This window comes from Sciurus vulgaris (genome assembly GCF_902686455.1).
Source record: "Sciurus vulgaris genome assembly, chromosome: 2".
Taxonomy (NCBI): domain Eukaryota; kingdom Metazoa; phylum Chordata; class Mammalia; order Rodentia; family Sciuridae; genus Sciurus; species Sciurus vulgaris.
The window spans coordinates 182,803,077-182,821,027 of record NC_136462.1 but is presented as its reverse complement, the minus strand read 5'-3'; the positions used below and the strand labels follow the sequence as shown (position 1 = coordinate 182,821,027).

Sequence of the window (17,951 nt, the reverse complement as noted above, 5' to 3'; positions counted from 1 at the left end):
GTTACGGGTCAATCCCCAGTCCCCTCCTCCTACCCACAAAGTTATTGGGGTCGTTCAGGTTTTGATTTTCATCTTGAGTCATTTTTTGTAAGATGTGGAAAAGGACATATGTCTCTGGGGGATCATTTGATCTTTACAGTGATTGAGATGAATGAGCAGACATGGGCCAACTGAGGGGGATTTGAGACCCAGATCTTGACTTTAGAGATCTGTGACCCTTGATTTTACCCACAATATTGCTGTTACTCCTTTTTGCCACTAGATGGAAATACGAACAGCTTTTAACTTCACATGTTCTAATACTGATGAAAAACTAAATTTTATGATTGTCCTTAAAGTAGGATTCCACCTGTAGGACTTGATAATATTCTTCATGGTACCACAGATGATTATGTCTCATAAAGTATATTTAATATATTTATGAAATAATGAACATGATTTATAAATTTTATAGTTTAGTAAAATATTGATAGTATTGATAAAACCTGCAGACTGGTTGGAAACTACATAATTAACTTGCAGTAGAATCTTAACTTAGAATTACCTCAGATCAAGAATAATTTGTAGGGCTGGGGTTGTGACCCAGTGGCAGAGCACTTGCCTAGCATGTGTGAGGCACTGGGTTTGATTTCCAGCACCACATATAAATAAATAAAACAAAGGTTCATCAACAACTAAAAAAAAATAAAAAAGAATAATTTGTATAATCAGGGCCACTCATTGGTTAGAGTCTATAACAAGCCATATTATCCTGATTTTTTTCTAGCATGAACAGGGCTCAGTTCAAATGTTTGAGCATCTTATAAATTCTAACGGACTCAGAAGTGTCATGGAAGACTATGATCTTGTCCCTGAGGAAGATATTTGCTTTATCAAGGAACAAATTATAGGACCACCTGAAACACCAGTAAAAGATTCTTTGGTAAGTTTGTATTCAACTTAATTTGAGCTGACTGGTACTTTTTGTCTAGTCTATTCTTGATTTCTTTAGAACTACTCATTTACCTATTTTAGAAGAACTAAATGACAAAATATGTTGCATATTTCTGCCCTCTAATACAAAAAATGGCATTTGTATTCTTCCCATCTCTTAATTGAGTTCTTTAGAAGTTACCCCCAAATTGAAATATATACATATCCACATATGTGTATATATACATTGCTTTTTTTTTGGGGGGGGGGGGGCTGGGGATCAAACCCAGGGCCTTGTGCTTACAAGGCAAGCACTCTACCGACTGAGCTATCTCCCCAGCCCCTATACATTGCTTTTTAATGAATATGTATGAAATATTTTATATAGAAAGCTTAAGTAACTCTGTCTGGAAATGTAAAAGTGTGCTGGTGTGTCTCGTTTATCCATTATAGTTACCATATTTGAAATATTTAAGTATATAAAGACCTTGAAAACGTTGAACTGGTTCAGGGGGAAATCAGTTTGGTTTCCTTTTTGATCTTTTATATATAGTTTTTAATTAAAAAGAAGTTGGCAAATAATTATCCCATTGAAATGGTTAGGATTTTTCACCTCAAAATACATGCAAATCTACTTGTAAGATGTAAGATAAAGAGGTGAGCTTTTTAGCAAATATCCTGTCTTCCCACTGCCCCCAAAAAGGGAGCTTTTGAGCAGTGCCTATCATTTAGACTAGATTGTAACTGCTTTGAAAAATATTGATTTAAAAAAAATTTTTTTATTAATCTTTTTTACTTTTACATGCTGCATCTTGAGTCATTCATCGTACACAAATGGGGTACAACTTCTCATTTCTATGGTTGTACACAATGTAGATTCACATCATTCATGTAATCATACATATACATGGGGTGATACTATCTGTCTCAGTCCACTATCTTTCCATCCCCTGCAATAATGATATGTTAATGCATAAATTCAAGCATTATTATCTAAGGAATATTCTTCCTAGCTCATAATTAAATGTTTTTTTCGGATATGGGGAGTGGTTCCAGGAGTTGAACCCAGGCCCTCATGCTCTCTAGGTAAGTGCTCTACCACTGAGCCACATCCCCAACCTGAATCTCAGGTTTTTAAAAAGCTTTTAAACCAAGAAAAAAAGAAAGTCACTGGTCTGGGGAAGTGTAATGATATTAAGACCCTTTCAATGGCACTTGTGAAGCCTTAGCATTTCATTTATATATAATATATATGTACATATAGATAGATATCATATTTGTAGATATGTATCGTGTGTTCATAGACTATAATATATACATAGTGTGTATGTAGCATTGGTAAGCACACTTTCTACCGAGCTACATCCCCAACCTGAAGATTTAGTATTAATAGAATATATACCTTAGCATTTCTTTTCCCTTTCTACTTGTGTAAGAATCAAGTGGGGCTGGGGTTGTAGCTCAGTGGTAAGAGCACTTGCCTTGCATGTGTGAGGCACTGGGTTCAATTCTCAGCACTGCATATAAATAAACAAAATAAAGATTCATTGACAACTAAAAGAAATTTTTAAAAAATCAAGAGGAAGAAAGAAAGAGTAGAACCTTCTACCATCTATTTTCCTAGTCAAGTATCTGTTTATAATTTGCAAATTAATAATAATTGCTTTGCTTTATAAATAGATTTGTTGCCTATCCTAAAAATGTTGGTGAATTTTCTTCCCTTCCAGTGGCCATATAAAGGACGTCCTCAAGAGAAAAGCTTTCTTTATGAGATAGTATCTAATAAAAGAAATGGCATCGATGTGGATAAATGGGATTATTTTGCCAGGTATGCACTGAATACTTCAGAAAAATTGGTTAAAGTCTTTATGCAGATTTAGTATTAGTATTTACAGTAGTTTCTTAGTTGAAAAATTTCATTTCTCTGCTTTGGAATCTTTCTAGGGACTGCCATCATCTTGGAATGCAAAATAATTTTGATCACAATCGCTTTATTAAGTTTGCCCGTGTCTGTGAAGTAGATAATGAGAAGCCTATTTGTGCTAGAGAAAAGGTAAGCTCTGCCACAGGAAGCAGGAAGAAGGTAGTTCCTGGCCCAGAATCGGAAAATAACCATTCAACAATTTGGAAAAATTGGTAGACCATCAATCGCTTTACTAAATGCTTAGCATTTTAAAATAATTGTTAGATAATAATAACAAAATTAATTTCAGCACTTATTGAGCCTTACGTTGGCTGAAAGCAATTTTAAGTGCTTCAGATGGATCAACTCAGTCCTTAACACCCTAAGAGAAAGATGCTATTATTATGCCATTTTTCTTAGTCTCTTCTTTTCTTTCTTCCTTTCTTTTCTTTTTTTTTAACTAGGGATTAAATCCAGGGATGCTTAACTACTGAGTCACCAGTCAAATCCCCAGTCTTTTTCATTTTTTTAATTTGAGACGTGGTCCCACTAAGTTGCTTAGGGCCTCACTGAGTTGCAGAGGCTGACTTGAACTTTGGATCCTATTGCCTCAGGCTCCTGAGTGGGATTACAGGTGTATACCACCATGCCTGGCTCTTAGTCTCTTTTCTGTTGCTATAACAAAATACCTGAGGCCAGATATTTTATAAAGAAAAGAGATTTATTTTATTTAGTTCACAGTTCTGGAGGTCTAAGAACATGGCACTGGCATCTGCTCAGTGTCTCGTAAGGATTATGTGCTGCTATATGCATGGTAGAAAACCAGAAGAACAGGCAGGTATGTGCTAAAGAGAGCGAGGGGAAATGCCAGGCTCACTTTATAACCACCTGTTCTCCTGTTAACTAACCCACTCTCACAGAAACTACAATAGTCTTTTCATGAGTGTGGAACCCCTATAACCTAGTTACCTCGTAAAGGTCCCACTACCTCTCAACACTGTTACTTGGGGGCATAATTTTAACATGAGTTTTGGTGGGGACAACCCATACTTAAACCGTAGCATCATTTAACAAGTAGCAAATTGAGGCACAGAGAAGGAACCCCATTAAGTCCCTGCTAGATGACAGTCTTGTAATAAAAGAGTGGTATGGTATCTTACCAGCAGAAAGGTTTTATGTTAAGAATGAAGAACTTAATAATAATACCTATTTCCTAGAGTCATGAGGATTAAAGCATATACTTAGAATGTCTAAAACAACCTGTGGGCTAGAGGTGTAGCTTACTGGTAAACAATGTGCTTAAGGCTCGGGTTGTGGCTCAGTGGTAGAGTACTTGCCTAGCACCTGTGAGGTACTCCGTTCAATTCTCAGCGCCATCTATAAATAAATAAAAATAAAGGTCCATCAACAACTAAAAAAATTTTAAAAAAGAAAAAGAATGTGCTTAGCATGATGAGGCCCTTGGTTGAATCCCCAGTACCAAAACAAAACCAAAAACAACAGAAGTTAGAACACACAATAGATTTTCATTTATTAAAAATGAAAGTTGAGGCTGGGGAGATAGCTCAGTTGGCAGAGTGCTTGCCTCTCATGTACAAGTCCCTGGGTTCGATCCCCAGCCCCACCAAAAAAAAAAAAGGATGAAAGTCGGGGCTGGGGCTGTAGCTCAGTGGCAGAGCGTTTGCCTAACACGAGTGAGGCACTGGGTTCGATCCCTGGCACCACATAAAAATAAACAAGTAGTCATGCTGTCAATCTACAACTACAAAAAAAAAAAAAAAAAAAAAAAAAAAGAATGAAAGTTGCATACCTTTTGGTACTAGGGATTGAACCCAAGGACATTTCATCACTGAGCTACATATATCCATACATCTCCAGTCCTTTTTACATTTATTTTGAGACAGGGTCTCACTAAGTTGCTGAAGCTGGTCTTGAACTTGCATCCCCCTTCCTCAGCTCCCAAGTTGCTGAGATTACAGGGGTACAGCATGGTACCTTCTTTTTTCCCCTCCCCCCCTTTTTTTAGTGCACTCCAGAGTTTTGATGAAATAGCTGCCACACGTGGTCTTGTCAGCATCATCCTATTTCCCTGTCTTATGTATACTTACCAACTAAAAAGATTAACATAATCTGATCCTACATTAATATTTATTTCATGTTTTCCTGCAGGAGGTTGGAAATCTATATGATATGTTCTACACACGTAACAGGTTACACCGCAAAGCTTATCAACACAGAGTTAGCAACCTCATTGATACAATGTAAGAAATTTGATTGTTACTTTCCTATCAGATTTTCCATGGTGCTTTGCCAGTTATCATACTTGTCAAGTAGAGGTTTCCAGATAAATTCAAGTGGATTTTAAGTGAGTAAATAAATCTGAAGTGATTTCCTTAAACAAAATCTAGCATAAATCGAACTTAGTTGGAGGAAGAGTAGGAAAATGGATAAGAGGGGTCAGGTGGGAGAAGGAAAGAAGAGCTGGCCTAGGCTGGACATGCAAGGGCAGTGCTGACATGGCTCAGGACCTTTGCACAGCTGATGACATGTGGGGTGTTAGTCCCCATGGTGACAGGAGGTAGGACATGAACAACTGACATTGTCATGAGGTTAATAACATGAATGAATTTCGAGAAGATTAATATCTGTCCTTATCCTGTCAAACATTCATCAAAATTAATAGCATATTTCATCTCTTTTTCCCTGATTCAGTCAGAACCATAGCAAAGTCTGTACATGACTGAGCCCATGAGTTCTGACTACTGTCAAAAATTGGGTGTGTTGGGCTGGGGACGTAGCTCAGTTGGTAGAGTGCTTTCCTTGCAAGCACAAGGCGCTGGGTTCAATCCCCAGCACTGCCAAAAAAAAAAAAAATTGGGTGTGTTAACCCAACTACTAAGTACCAATTTAAAAATTGGGTGAGAATTATATTAATTCCAGGTCTCTAAACTACATTTAAATTTGTTTATTACAAATCTTTCATGTTCATTTTTATATCCATGTTATATAAGAAATTTATCTTTATTTCTATTTTTTACATATCCTTTATCATGAACACACTAGTTAAGAGTATATCCTCTTGTTAGTGTGATTGATCCTTAGATAAAAGTTTGTTTTTTTAATCAGAGAGTCTGAGATATTGGGTTCAAAGCCTGGCACTGCTTCTTCCTGGCTTACTTAAAGGAAAATTCCAGCAGGCTGGGGAGATAGCTCAGCTGGTAGAGTGCTTGCCTCGAAAGCACGAGGCCCTGAGTTCGATCCCCAGTACTGCAAAAAAAAAAAAAAAAGAAAGAAAATTACATTATTTCTGCATCTGTAAAATTGGAGCTGATTATACCTATTTTATTATTGGAAAAATTAAATAAGATAATGGTATGCGGAGCCCTGCCATAGTGTCTGGAACTTAGTAAGCACAGTAGCTCAGGGATCACCATATGCTTAGTTAGTCTGATCAAGAACCAGTTGTCTTTAGAACATTGTGCTTCAAGATTTTATTTTCCTGAAGTAGAAAGATACCCTTCAGTAAGGTATAAAGCAAATACTCAAAGTTTTCTAAGTATATTTTACACAATCTACTTTAGGGTTGCAGATGCTTTCCTCAAAGCAGACCCCTACATAGAGATTACAGGTGCTAACGGGAAAAAATATCACATTTCTACAGCAATTGATGACATGGAAGCCTTCACTAAGCTGACAGGTAAGAACTAGAAGATGACATGGATGGCCCATCTCATATACAGTGTAAGCTGTCCCTGGGTTGCAAATGAGTTATTTTCCAAATGTTCAAATGTATTTTACCCTCCTAAATGATGATGTATTTTTAGATTTGAGTTTTATCTCTGCCTTATACTAACAGGGCAACCATGGAAAAGTGATTTAACCTCCCTGAACCTTAGTTTCCTTATGTATAAAATGAAGGTATACGTCGGAGGTGTAACTCTATGGTAGGGTGCTTGTCTAGCATGCACAAGGCCCTGGGTTCAATCTTTAATAATATATCTCTAGGATGTAGTTCTGTTGTGATGCTTAAATGAGGCACAGTACCTAATATAGACTTGGAAAGTAAGTACTCAAAATTCATTATTATTTAGTTTATAATACAAGTAGACTAAACTACTAAAAAACTTTTTTTTTTTTTTTTTTTTTTTTTTTTTTTTTTTTGTGGTGCTGGGAATCGAACCCATGGTCTTATGCTTGCAAGGCAAGCACTTTACCGACTGAGCTATCTCCCCAGCCCCCCTAAAAAACTTTTAACATTATTTTCATTCTAAAACATGAGATGATAAGAACATCTCTCCATATTTTGGCAGAAACAAAATCTGCCGCTTAACTGGGCGTGGTGGCACGTGCCTATAATCCCAGCAGCTCGGGAGGCTGAGGCAGGAGGATTGTGAGTTCAAAGCCAGCCTCAGCAAAAGTGAGGCACTAAGCAACCCAGTGAGACCCTGTCTCTAAATAAAATACTAAATAGGGCTGGGGATGTGGCTCAGTGGTTGAGTGCTCCTCAGTTCAATTCCTAGTACCCCCCACCCCCAATCTGCAACTTAGGGTGAGAAGGAAGGAAGACAGGTGAAGATGTGGCAGCTAGTTTTTTAAGCTTGGAAAGCGTAGATTGAGAAATAAAGATCAATAAAGCAAAAGAAGTTGAATAAAAAATATACGTCAGTCAAGAGTTCTTGGTTGCAAATCACAAAATTGACTGTTTAACTAAAAGTACAATTAGAAAGCAGTTACACACAGAATCAGTAGAAAGACTAAAGCTCTGGAAATGGACAAAAACAACAGAAGCTAAGTGGTCTAAGAAACAGACAGATCTGACTTTTGTCTGTAATTCCAGCCACTAGGGAGGCTAAGGTGGGAGGATCACAAGTTTGAGGCCATCCTTGGCAGTTCAGTGAGACCCTGTCTCAAAAGCAAAAATAAAAAGGGCTGGGATGTAGCTCAGTGGTGGAGCACCCCTGTGTTCAATCCCCAGCACCAAAATAGAAAAACAACAACAAACACAGCCAGATCACTGTACAGCCACTTCTTGCCCAGGTGCTGCCCAAGGTCCTACCGCTCCATCGTGCCTAGATTCTGTTTGTAGCACAGTGCCAGAACAAAACCTGAAACAGATCCTCTCAAACTGTCTTTGAAGAACCAGCTTTTAAAGTTTCCAACCTCTTGTAAATTGATACTTTCTGTAAAATATGATAAAAAATGAGTTACTGGGGCTTGGGATGTAACTCAGTAGAGCCCCGGCATTGCACATTTGAGGCCCTGGCTTCACTGTCCAGCACCATAGAAAAATAGAGGGAGGGAGGAAATACTAGAAAAGTCTGAAGATTACTATGCTTGCTTTACTGACTGATAAAATTTAACATAACCATTCACAACTACAGAATACTTTATGAAACAACTACCTGAACTTCTCTAAATGTCAACATCTTGAAAGAGAAATCTATTTCCAGATTAAGAGAATCTAAAAAATCATGACCCACTAATATCCTTGGTCAATTTCTAATATACTTGGTCAATTTCTCTATCCAACTACAAAAATCCTTGAGTTAAATTATTGAGACAAGTAAACAAATTTGAGTGTAGATTATATGTTAGATGATGTTTTCACATCAGTATTAAATTTCTTGGTCTGTGTGTGTGTGTGTGTGTGTAGTGCTATGGATTGAACCCAGGGATGCACTACCACTGAGCGCTTTTTATTTTTTATTTTGAGATAGGACCTCACTAAGTTACTGAGACTGGCTTTGAACTTGCAATCCTCCTGCCTCAACCTCCCAAGCCACTGGTATTTCAGGGGTGCACTACTAAAAACTTTTTTTCTTATAACTTTATTTTTTATTCATTTTTTTCATGTGGTATTGAGGATTGAACCCAAGGCCTCACACATACTGGGCAAGTGCTCCACCACTGAGCTACAACCCCAGCCCCCTGGCTAAAAACTTTTGATGTAGGAAATTTATAAAATTCTGTGTATTTATCACTTAACCTCAACAGTTATCCACATAACAATTTTACTTTTATCTGCCATATCTACCTACTGCCATTGAAATTTTGAGACTGTTTTGAAGCAGATCCTAGACGTAATTTAGTTTATAAATGTACACAGATTATTCTCTTTTATAAATAAGCCTAACAACAATAAATCCATCTACTCTGTGTACCCAATCCCCAAGCTTGACAGGCATCAACTTTAGTGCCATCTTATTTTATCTCTGTCCTTCCCATGCACTGGATTACCTTGAAGGGAATCCAGTTCTTCAACTGGAACATTTTTTTCCAGTTTTTTATTGGTGCATTATAATTATACATAACAGTGGGATTCAAATCCACACACGTACACACTGTAACAGTATAATTTATCAGTACCCCAGTACCTCTCCCCCCAATACTTTCTCTACCCTGCTGGTCTCCCTTCTATTTTCATAGGACTCCCCACCTCCATTTTTTTTTCCCCTCTAGTTTCCACACCATGAGAGAAAACACTAACTAGAACATTTTTTTAAAGGTCTTTTCACTTTTTTTTTTTTTAATACGTTGCTGGAGTCCTAATGTACCCACATTTGTGAACTGCTTCTTGAAGCCATTTCAGGAGTAGAGCAGTGTACATGTCTTTAAATCTCGTGTTTTCATTTTAATATGACTGCATTTTCATCAAATTTACAGATAACATTTTTCTGGAGATTTTACACTCCACTGATCCCAAATTGGACGCAGCACGAAGGATTTTGAAAAATATTGAATCCCGTAATCTCTACACATTTGTGGGTGAGACCCAGCCACCAGAAGCAAAGAAGATTGAAAGGGTAAGTTGAATTATCAAGCATCTTCCCGATAGTGAAAGGTTATTGCACTGTCTGTCCTCCAAGAGAAACCTTTAACCCATCAAAACTCCACGACTCAGTACTAAGCTCTTTGTATTTATTCTCATTTAATCTTCACAGCAACACAATATTCTTAGGCCTGTGTCATGTGTGGGAAGTTGACGCTTCAGTGAGGTTAATAACTTGCTCAGGTATACCGGTCAGCCAGGATTCAAAGCCAGGTCTGACTGAAAACCTTCTCTCTCTCATCCAGGAAGAGAGGAGTCCACAGATTTTGACTAGATCCAAGCACAGAAAAATGAACATAAGGGAATATATCTAAAGGCCCTCAAAATAATCACTGAGTCTCTGAGGATCTGTTTTAATTACAATTGACCCTTGTACAGTGCTGGGGCTGGGGTATCAACCCCCATCAGTCAAAAAATTATTTGATTTTGACTCCCTAGAAAACTTAATTACTAATAACAGCTGCTGTTGACTTCACTGCTAACATAAGCAATCAATTAACATTTTTGTGTGTTGCGTGTATTATACGTGGTGAAACAGAGAACTGGGAGAGGTCACTTTTTACTGCAAGTAAGCAGTTTACTAGAGAGAGGGAATTGCTCTCCCCTTCTCCTTTAGTAAAATATGTTTTCACCTCCAGCTTAATAAGATTTTTCTCTGTTTGCCAGAAAAATCCATACATGGGTCAACTGATAACCACACCCTACCTCATAGTAATTTCTTGGGTTACACTTTATTTCCTCTTGTTCTACTAATAGGTTAGTGTCATATTTTTTTTTAAATGTGACGTTTTTGTTATGAAAATTGTTCTATTTGTTTAAAGGACAGCATAGATAAGAGCTATAAAGCTATAATTCTATAATTGTTAAAGATAGCGCTTTTTTTTTGGTACCAGGAGTTAAACTCAGGGCCACTTAACCACTGAGCCTCATTGTCAGTCCTTTTTCATTTATTCATTTATCTTGAGACTGCATCTCACTAAGTTGCTTAGGGCTTTGTTAAGTTGCTGAGGCTAGCTTTGAACTTGGTAATCCTCCTGCCTCTGCCTCCTGAACCACAGGTGGGCACCACCCTGCCCTGCCATTCCCACTCTAACCATTTTTCTTAGTGAAGTAACGTTTTGGTGTTATTTTACCTTTCAATACTGGGGATTGAACCCAGGGACATTCTACCACTGAGCTACATCCCTAGCCTTTTATTTTTCATTTTAAGACCGAGTCTTACTAAGTTGCTGAGACTGGCCTTGAACTTGTGATCCTCTTGCCTCAGCTTTGCCAGTCACTGGGATTATAGACATGTGTCCCCATACTTAGTATGGAGTGTCATTTTTAGAGAGGGAACCTATTTGTTTGTTTGCTTTAATACCACGGATTGAACCCAGAGTGCTTTACCAGAGCTACATTCCCAGCCCTTTTTATTTTTTATTTTGAGACAGGATCTTGCTACATTGCCTTGGGCTTCATTAAGTTACGAGCTGGCCTTGAACTTGCCATCCTCTGGCCTCAGCCTCTTGAGTTGCTGGGATTACAGGCATGTGCCACTACCCCTAGCAAAAGGGAACCTGTTTGTGGCATAAGTACTTAATGATGAAAACCTGGGTTTCTAACATGAGGAGTCTCATTTTTTTCTAGGAAGACTATGAACACCTTCCAAAAGAGGTTGCCGATGCTAAACCTAGTGGTATATTCCTGGAGGTTGAACTGAAGGCTGACGATTTCATGGTGGATGTAAGTAGTTAGCCAAAGAACAGACTAAATGAAGAATTTTTTTTTAAGGTACAACTCTCCCACAATTATAAAATTAGTACATGTTCATTATAAAAACTTGGAAAAATACAGAAAGAAGGAAGGAAGAGAATCACCTGTGGTCTTACAGAACCAACATTATTAACTAGTTTTAAATTTTTCTTTGTACTGTTTTACTAGTATTTTTAATGTAATTGTTGTCATGTGATTAATAGAACATTGTGTATCTTGAGTTTTAAAAATTTTTGGTCAATCACAGAAGTACAACATGCCAATTAGTTTTTTTGAAATTGCCTACATAAATACACAAAGAAAAAAGTTTAGTTTTTTTTAATTCTTATTTTCATAGAGACCACAGTGTCTTCTTGTATGCTGATGAGAAGGCTAACCAGCTTTCTCGTGTTCTATTTTCTATAGGAAATACTTTAAGAAGTTCTGCTCCTCTGAAATTTGAGGACAGTATTCCCTTTATTTGTAAAGCCTCTCTGTTACTTTCCTGCTGGCAAATTCTCAAGTGAAGGGCAATCTCTCCATATCATTCTTTTTGGCAAAGGATAAGATGAGTGAATGAATGGTCCATGGGCCCACTATTTGTTCACTTGGCTGATAGTGAAGTGCCTGGGATCTTTAGATCAAGCTGCAGTTTCCTGTTTACTTTGAGGAGGTTCCACTAGAATAAAGGGATCTCTTATTTTGACTTCCTGAGACTCAAAGACTTCACTCCCCAGAACATTTTCCCTGGGCTCTTGCCTGTCTGCCCTGCCCTCACTGCTTTCCCCAAGGGACCGTCTTGTCCTCAGCGCAGTGTCAATCCTCGCCAGTCCCTTAGCTTCCCCTCTGATTTTTCTCTCAAAGTGCAGCCTCCAGATGGAAGTAGGCTCAGAGGTGTTCAAAGAGGCCACACATAGGAGAAGACATACTCATGGCTAGGAGACATAAAAAGAAGTTTAACCTGACCAATAATCAAATAAAGGCAAGTCGGTGCAGCAGTGAACCTTTATTTTTTAACATCAGGGTTGTGAAAACAAAAGTGATATACAATGCTGGGTTAATAAAAATATGTGAACACAGAAGGGTGCACTGGTACAAGAGACCAAATTGGTAGTATTTTCTGATGTTGTGATTGACCAAGCAATTTTGTTCTGGAAGTTTGTCCTAAGGACATAATCCTTTTGGCACCACCATCTAGCGTCTCCTAGTTGACATTGTTGGCGTAGCTCAGAGTCTTCCTCTCTTCTCCAGCATCTGCCGTCATCCTGGATGACCTTGGGGTCTACATTGAGCCAGCTCTTCGGTCTCTTCATTCCATTCTCAGACACCTGACTCACTTCACTTCTAACAGATTATATTTTGAAACTTGGTCAACATTCGAAATCACCCGTCTTCAAAATCACTAATTTAAACATCCTGTTTGCTGCCCCCAAACCCCTTTCCTCTCCATTTGCTTGCTCCTCACCCATCAGGACCTTCTGTCCTCTCTGTGCTCCTACAGTTTGTCAGTTTTATCTTTTTTTCCCTCCTAGTCTAACTTGGATTTTGTAATTTGTTAATTTGGTTGATTTCCCCTCAACTCCCTTACCCAGCAAAAGGCCGAATAACCCAATCACCAAATAGCCTGAATTGAGTCTAAATTAAGTTAAAAACGAAAATCTAGAAACCTCAAGGGGCCGGTGGCCCCCACATGGGGCAGTGCGGCCGTGGAGCCTCTACCATGTGGAACCTTATGCTCTCACTTCTTTCCTACTTCCTTTGGACTTCCCCATCGGAGGTTAGAGTCTGATCTTAAGAAAATTCCCAACACCATACTCCTCTTCACCCCTCTCCTGCCCTTCAGGGTGAAACTCTTGGAAAGTTGTCTCTCCTTACCTTTCTGAGGACCAAAATCCTTTTCCAGGTACAGGTTAAATACCCCTTATCCAGAATTCTTGGGAGATCTGACATGAGATTTTAAAGTCTTTCAGATTTGGGAATATTTGCATAGAGTTTACTTGCATTTATTAGCATTCTAATCCAAAAATCTGAATTTCAAAATATTTCAAAATCCAAAAATGTGAGCTCCACGTCAGCCCTCAAAAGATTTCAGATTTTGAATTTTCCAATTAGGGGTGCTCAGCCTGTGTTTTTTGGCTCTGTTTAACAGCCAAACATCTAAGAGTTGTCTTCTCTTATTTTTTTTATTTCTCATTTATTCTTAAACCTTTTTTCTGTCACCAACACTACACTAAAACTACTCTTGCAAGATCAACAATAACTTTGTTGCTAAATCCATCAGGAAGTTTCCAGCCTTGCAGCTTCTGAGTTGTTTCTTCTTCCTGGAAATATCTTCCTACCATCCTAGGCCCGGTCAGATACTGCCCTCTGAGTAAAGCCACTTTCCCAGGAAAACATTTCCAGTCACTTGGTAGCACCCAGGCTACATTGTACCTTAGGTCAACTGTTAGAAAGATTCAAAGCATGCTTTGCTTTTCCTTGGTAGCTCATACAACAGATATGATTGCTTAGTTACTTTTTAATTGTTTGTTCAATTTCAGCCTAGGGGTTGGGGATACCACTCAGTTGGTAGAGTGCTTGCCTCGAAAGCACAAGGCCCTTGGTTCAATCCCCAGCACCACCAAAAAAAAAAAAAAAAAAAAAAAAAAAGGAATATAGTGTCTATTACCAAAACCCTGGGAATTAAATAAATCACGTAATTTCAGTCTAGGCCACATGGTCTGTAGGGGCTGGGATTGTATAAAAATGTGATATATCTAGTGTCTCCCAGTGTCTTATCACATCATAGGTATTGAATTTATAATATGTTGAACACACAGGTGTATTTCCTCCTCCCCCCAAGTTTTTAAGCCAAGTTCCTGTATCTGGTCATGCACTAGAGTTATTTTTATTCTACTGTTTGGTAACTTACTAGTGTTCTTATTTCGAACCCCAGAGGACTCTGATTTATTTCTTATAATTTTCCTGAATTCAGTTCTCATAGTTATGTGATTACTTATTGTTTTAAGGTTATCAACATGGATTATGGAATGAAAGACAAGAATCCAATTGATCATGTTTACTTCTATTGTAAGAGTGACCCCAGCAAAGCCATCAAGATAAATAAAAGTCAGGTAACTACTTAGGTAAAATAAATACCATTATAGTGGTCGGTACACATTTGGCAAGCCTTTATAGTAAAATTACATTTTACATGCAGATAAGGTTCTAAAGTCCATGGTTACATTAAAAAGGTGGAGGGTGTGCTGGGGTTGTGGCTTAGTGGTAGAGCGCTTGCCTAGCGTGTGTGAGGTACTGGTTTCGATTCCCAGCACTGCATATAAATAAATGAGTAAAATAAAGGTCCATCAACATCTAAAATATATATATATACATATATATATGTATATATGTATGTGTGTATATATGTGTGTGTGTATATATATATATATATATATATATATATAAAAGGTTTATCTTTACTATTAAAGTGTGTATTTAGGGCTGGGGTCGTAGCTCAGTGGTAGCACACTTGCCTAGCATGTGTGAAGCACTAGGTTTGGTCCTCAGCACCACATAAAATAAATAAAATAAAGGTATTGTGTCCATCTGCAACTAAAAACATTTTTTAAAGTATATCTTTAGTTGAGACCATTTTAACCGCCAGCTTTTCTTGTTTGCTAAACATCAGTGAATGATGTTTAAAGGCCAAGTGACAATTTTGGTGGGAGGTGGATGCTGCATGATTGGAGTCTCAGCTTGAATTTCTCTTTGGATTATAAATGGGATAAAATAGTAAAGTGATACAGTACTTTTAATGAATATCAAAAACAGTGCTCAGGCCAGGGATGGTGATACCTGCCTGTAATCCCACTCTTGGGATATTGGTGCAGGAAGATCACAAGTTTGAGGCCAGCCCGGGCAGTTTAGTGAGACCCTGTCTCAAAATACAATAAAAAGGACTGGGGGTGTAGCTGAGTGACAGAGTACTTGCCTGGCATGCACAAAACCCTGAGTTTTGTCCCCAGTGTGGGGGATGGTGCAGGGGGATGCTCAAGCACCTGGGGAACAACTGATACCTCTAATTTACGAGTTTGAAGTGACAGCGAAATCTTTTCTCTTTTATAAAGGTTTCACAGCTTCTACCAGAGAGATTTGCAGAGCAGCTGATTCGAGTGTATTGTAAGAAGAAAGATGAAAAGAGTTTGTTTGCTGCACGACAACATTTCGTTCAGTGGTGTCTAATCAAGAACTACAGCAAGCCGCAGGTGCGTGGCCTATTGTTCAAACACTTGGCACAGTCTTTAATTTTTAAGGAAAGTCAAAGGGATCTTTTCCATTTACTGAAAAGTTCTTGTTTTTTTCGTTTCTTTTCTTTTCTTTTTTTTTTTTTGTTTTTTTGCTACTGGGAATCGAACCCAGGGGCACTTTACCACTGAGCTGCATCCCCAGCCCTTTGAACGGTGCTTTATAATAGTTTCTCCAGTGAGTGGTCTTATCCAGTCCTCCAATGTCCCCGGCAGATGAGTCATAGTGTCCCCATCTTTTAAAGGTTTCTAAAGCTGAGTGGTTAACTTGTTTAAGGCTACAAAAAGTTGATAACAGCTTTTATCATTGTTTTTTGACAATACTGGGGACCAACCCAGAGCATCCATTGTCTTGGCAAGCCTTCTGTCTCTAAGTGCTACCTCCTGCCCAACAACAAGGTTTTAAACTTGCTACTTCAAGCTTAGTGTTCCCGAACGTGGCTCATTTGGTATGTTAGTAAACTATTTATATTTTTGAGACTGAGGGTAGAGAGGTGGAAGAACCAAGGCACAGTTGCCAACCCTGAGACAATGTTGCTAAAACTGACGGACGTACAGGAGGTGGCCAGCACAGAGAAAGCGGCCACTCCGTGCGTGTGGATTCACTGAGCTTAAATGGTGGTGAAATGCGAGGGTCAGTGTGGTTCTTCGTCCCACAGATTCAAAGAATGAGATCCACGGACGGGAAGGGTGCAAGCGAAGGAACAGGGTGTAGTAAAGTGATAGAAAGCAGAGCTCCGCAGGGGGAGCTCTTGGGTCCCCAAGACAGAGTGGCCCACAGTCTGTTGTTCAGGGTTTATACAATAAGGTTAGAGGGGAGGTAGGAGGCCTTGAAGACCATAGGCTAGAAACACTGAAGAAGTAGGTCTTTGAGTCCAGCGACACCAGGGCACCCGGTGTTCACATGCCCCCGTCCAGTCGCCTGGGGCTAGCTCAGCTTTCCAGAGCACGCCTTCAGGCTCCATCGGAGTCAGGGCCTTGCGCTGCCTGCTCGTTTGTACACTCCTGCCCGCCCCATGTGCTCTCCTTCCTGGACTAGTTCTCTCCCTCACTGAACCAGGGTTGGGCTTTTTCGGAGCTGGGAGCGAAAGGGAGCAGAAGGAAGGGTTCGACATGGGGGAGGGACCCAGTTCATCCAGACAGGATTCCACAGGTGGGTGAGCTGCAGGGCAAGCCCATGAAGAGGGAGGAACCAGTGGACGTGTCAGGCTGCAGCCGGCAGGGTACGTCTGGCCGTGGGGACAGTCCAAGTAGAGGCATAAAACGAGCAAGCTGAGGGCGACCATAAGGAGACCCCTCTGACCAGAGCAGAAGATTCTTACTGATCAGTGGCGCCAGGTTAAGTGGGAGAACGGACCCAAATATAGGGTACCCTTGATAATTGGCTAAGGAAGAGGATCTTTCCCTCTGCACAGTGGGGACGGAATGATTGAGAGTATTCAAGACCCACTTGTTCCTGGAACTATTTACCTGTGTGTTTGTTACCTCGTGTGATTGTAGAGTGAGACCCAGGGGAACAAGGAAGTCCGCCCGTCTTGGGTACTCTAGCAGCTAAGGAAACTAAACCACCGAAAATTCTAGCTGAAGATGGACTGGAACTGGGACAGGGCAGAGATGAGAGGCTATGAAAGGGGGCTTGTGATAACTTCCTTAAGCCTAGGTACCTTCACTCACTCAGTGTGAGTACTTTTTTTTTTTTTTTTTAGCTAGGCCCTGTTCGGTACCGGTGTGGAACAGTATTGTGTTAGTCAGCTTTTTGTTGCTATAACCAAAATACCTGACCAGGAAAATCTTAGAAGAGAAAAAGTTTATTTCGGCTCATGGTTTCAGAGGTCTCAGTCCATGATCATCCAGCTCCATTGCTCTGGACCTGAGGTGAAGCTCGACATCATGGTGCAAGGGCATGGTGGACGGAAGCTACCCCGCTCATGGTAGCCAAGAAACAGAGAGAGGAAAGAGCAAGGGGAAAACATGTAGTCCCCAGTGCACGCCCCCAGTGACCCACTTCCTCCAGCCACACCCCACCTGCCCACAGTTACTGTCCAGTAATCCATTCACATTATTAATCAATGCACGAATCATCTGATGAGATTATGACTTGCATGAACTGATCATTTCACCTCCTGCATTGTGTCACACATGAGTTTTCAGGAGACTCCTCATGTCCAAACCGTTACAAGTACCTAAGACAGACATAGTTACTTAGTCCCACAGGTCTTGCTCTTGGGGATAACAAAAGACGCAGGTAAATAACAGTGGCAGTAGCTTGGGAAGTGCTTCAGCATGG

General features: G+C 39.5%; 1 protein-coding gene across 1 annotated transcript in view; it reads left to right on the top strand.

The window, feature by feature from the left end:
- Positions 1-17,951, top strand: part of SAMHD1 (SAM and HD domain containing deoxynucleoside triphosphate triphosphohydrolase 1) — a 43,432-nt gene that overhangs the window by 21,326 nt on the left and 4,155 nt on the right. Inside the window, exons 7-15 of the mRNA XM_079128207.1 lie at positions 767-922; positions 2,640-2,740; positions 2,857-2,965; positions 4,985-5,076; positions 6,397-6,512; positions 9,479-9,618; positions 11,274-11,369; positions 14,387-14,491; positions 15,488-15,625. Coding sequence (XP_078984333.1) covers positions 767-922; positions 2,640-2,740; positions 2,857-2,965; positions 4,985-5,076; positions 6,397-6,512; positions 9,479-9,618; positions 11,274-11,369; positions 14,387-14,491; positions 15,488-15,625 — 1,053 coding nt within the window. The remainder of the gene's footprint in view (positions 1-766; positions 923-2,639; positions 2,741-2,856; positions 2,966-4,984; positions 5,077-6,396; positions 6,513-9,478; positions 9,619-11,273; positions 11,370-14,386; positions 14,492-15,487; positions 15,626-17,951) is intronic.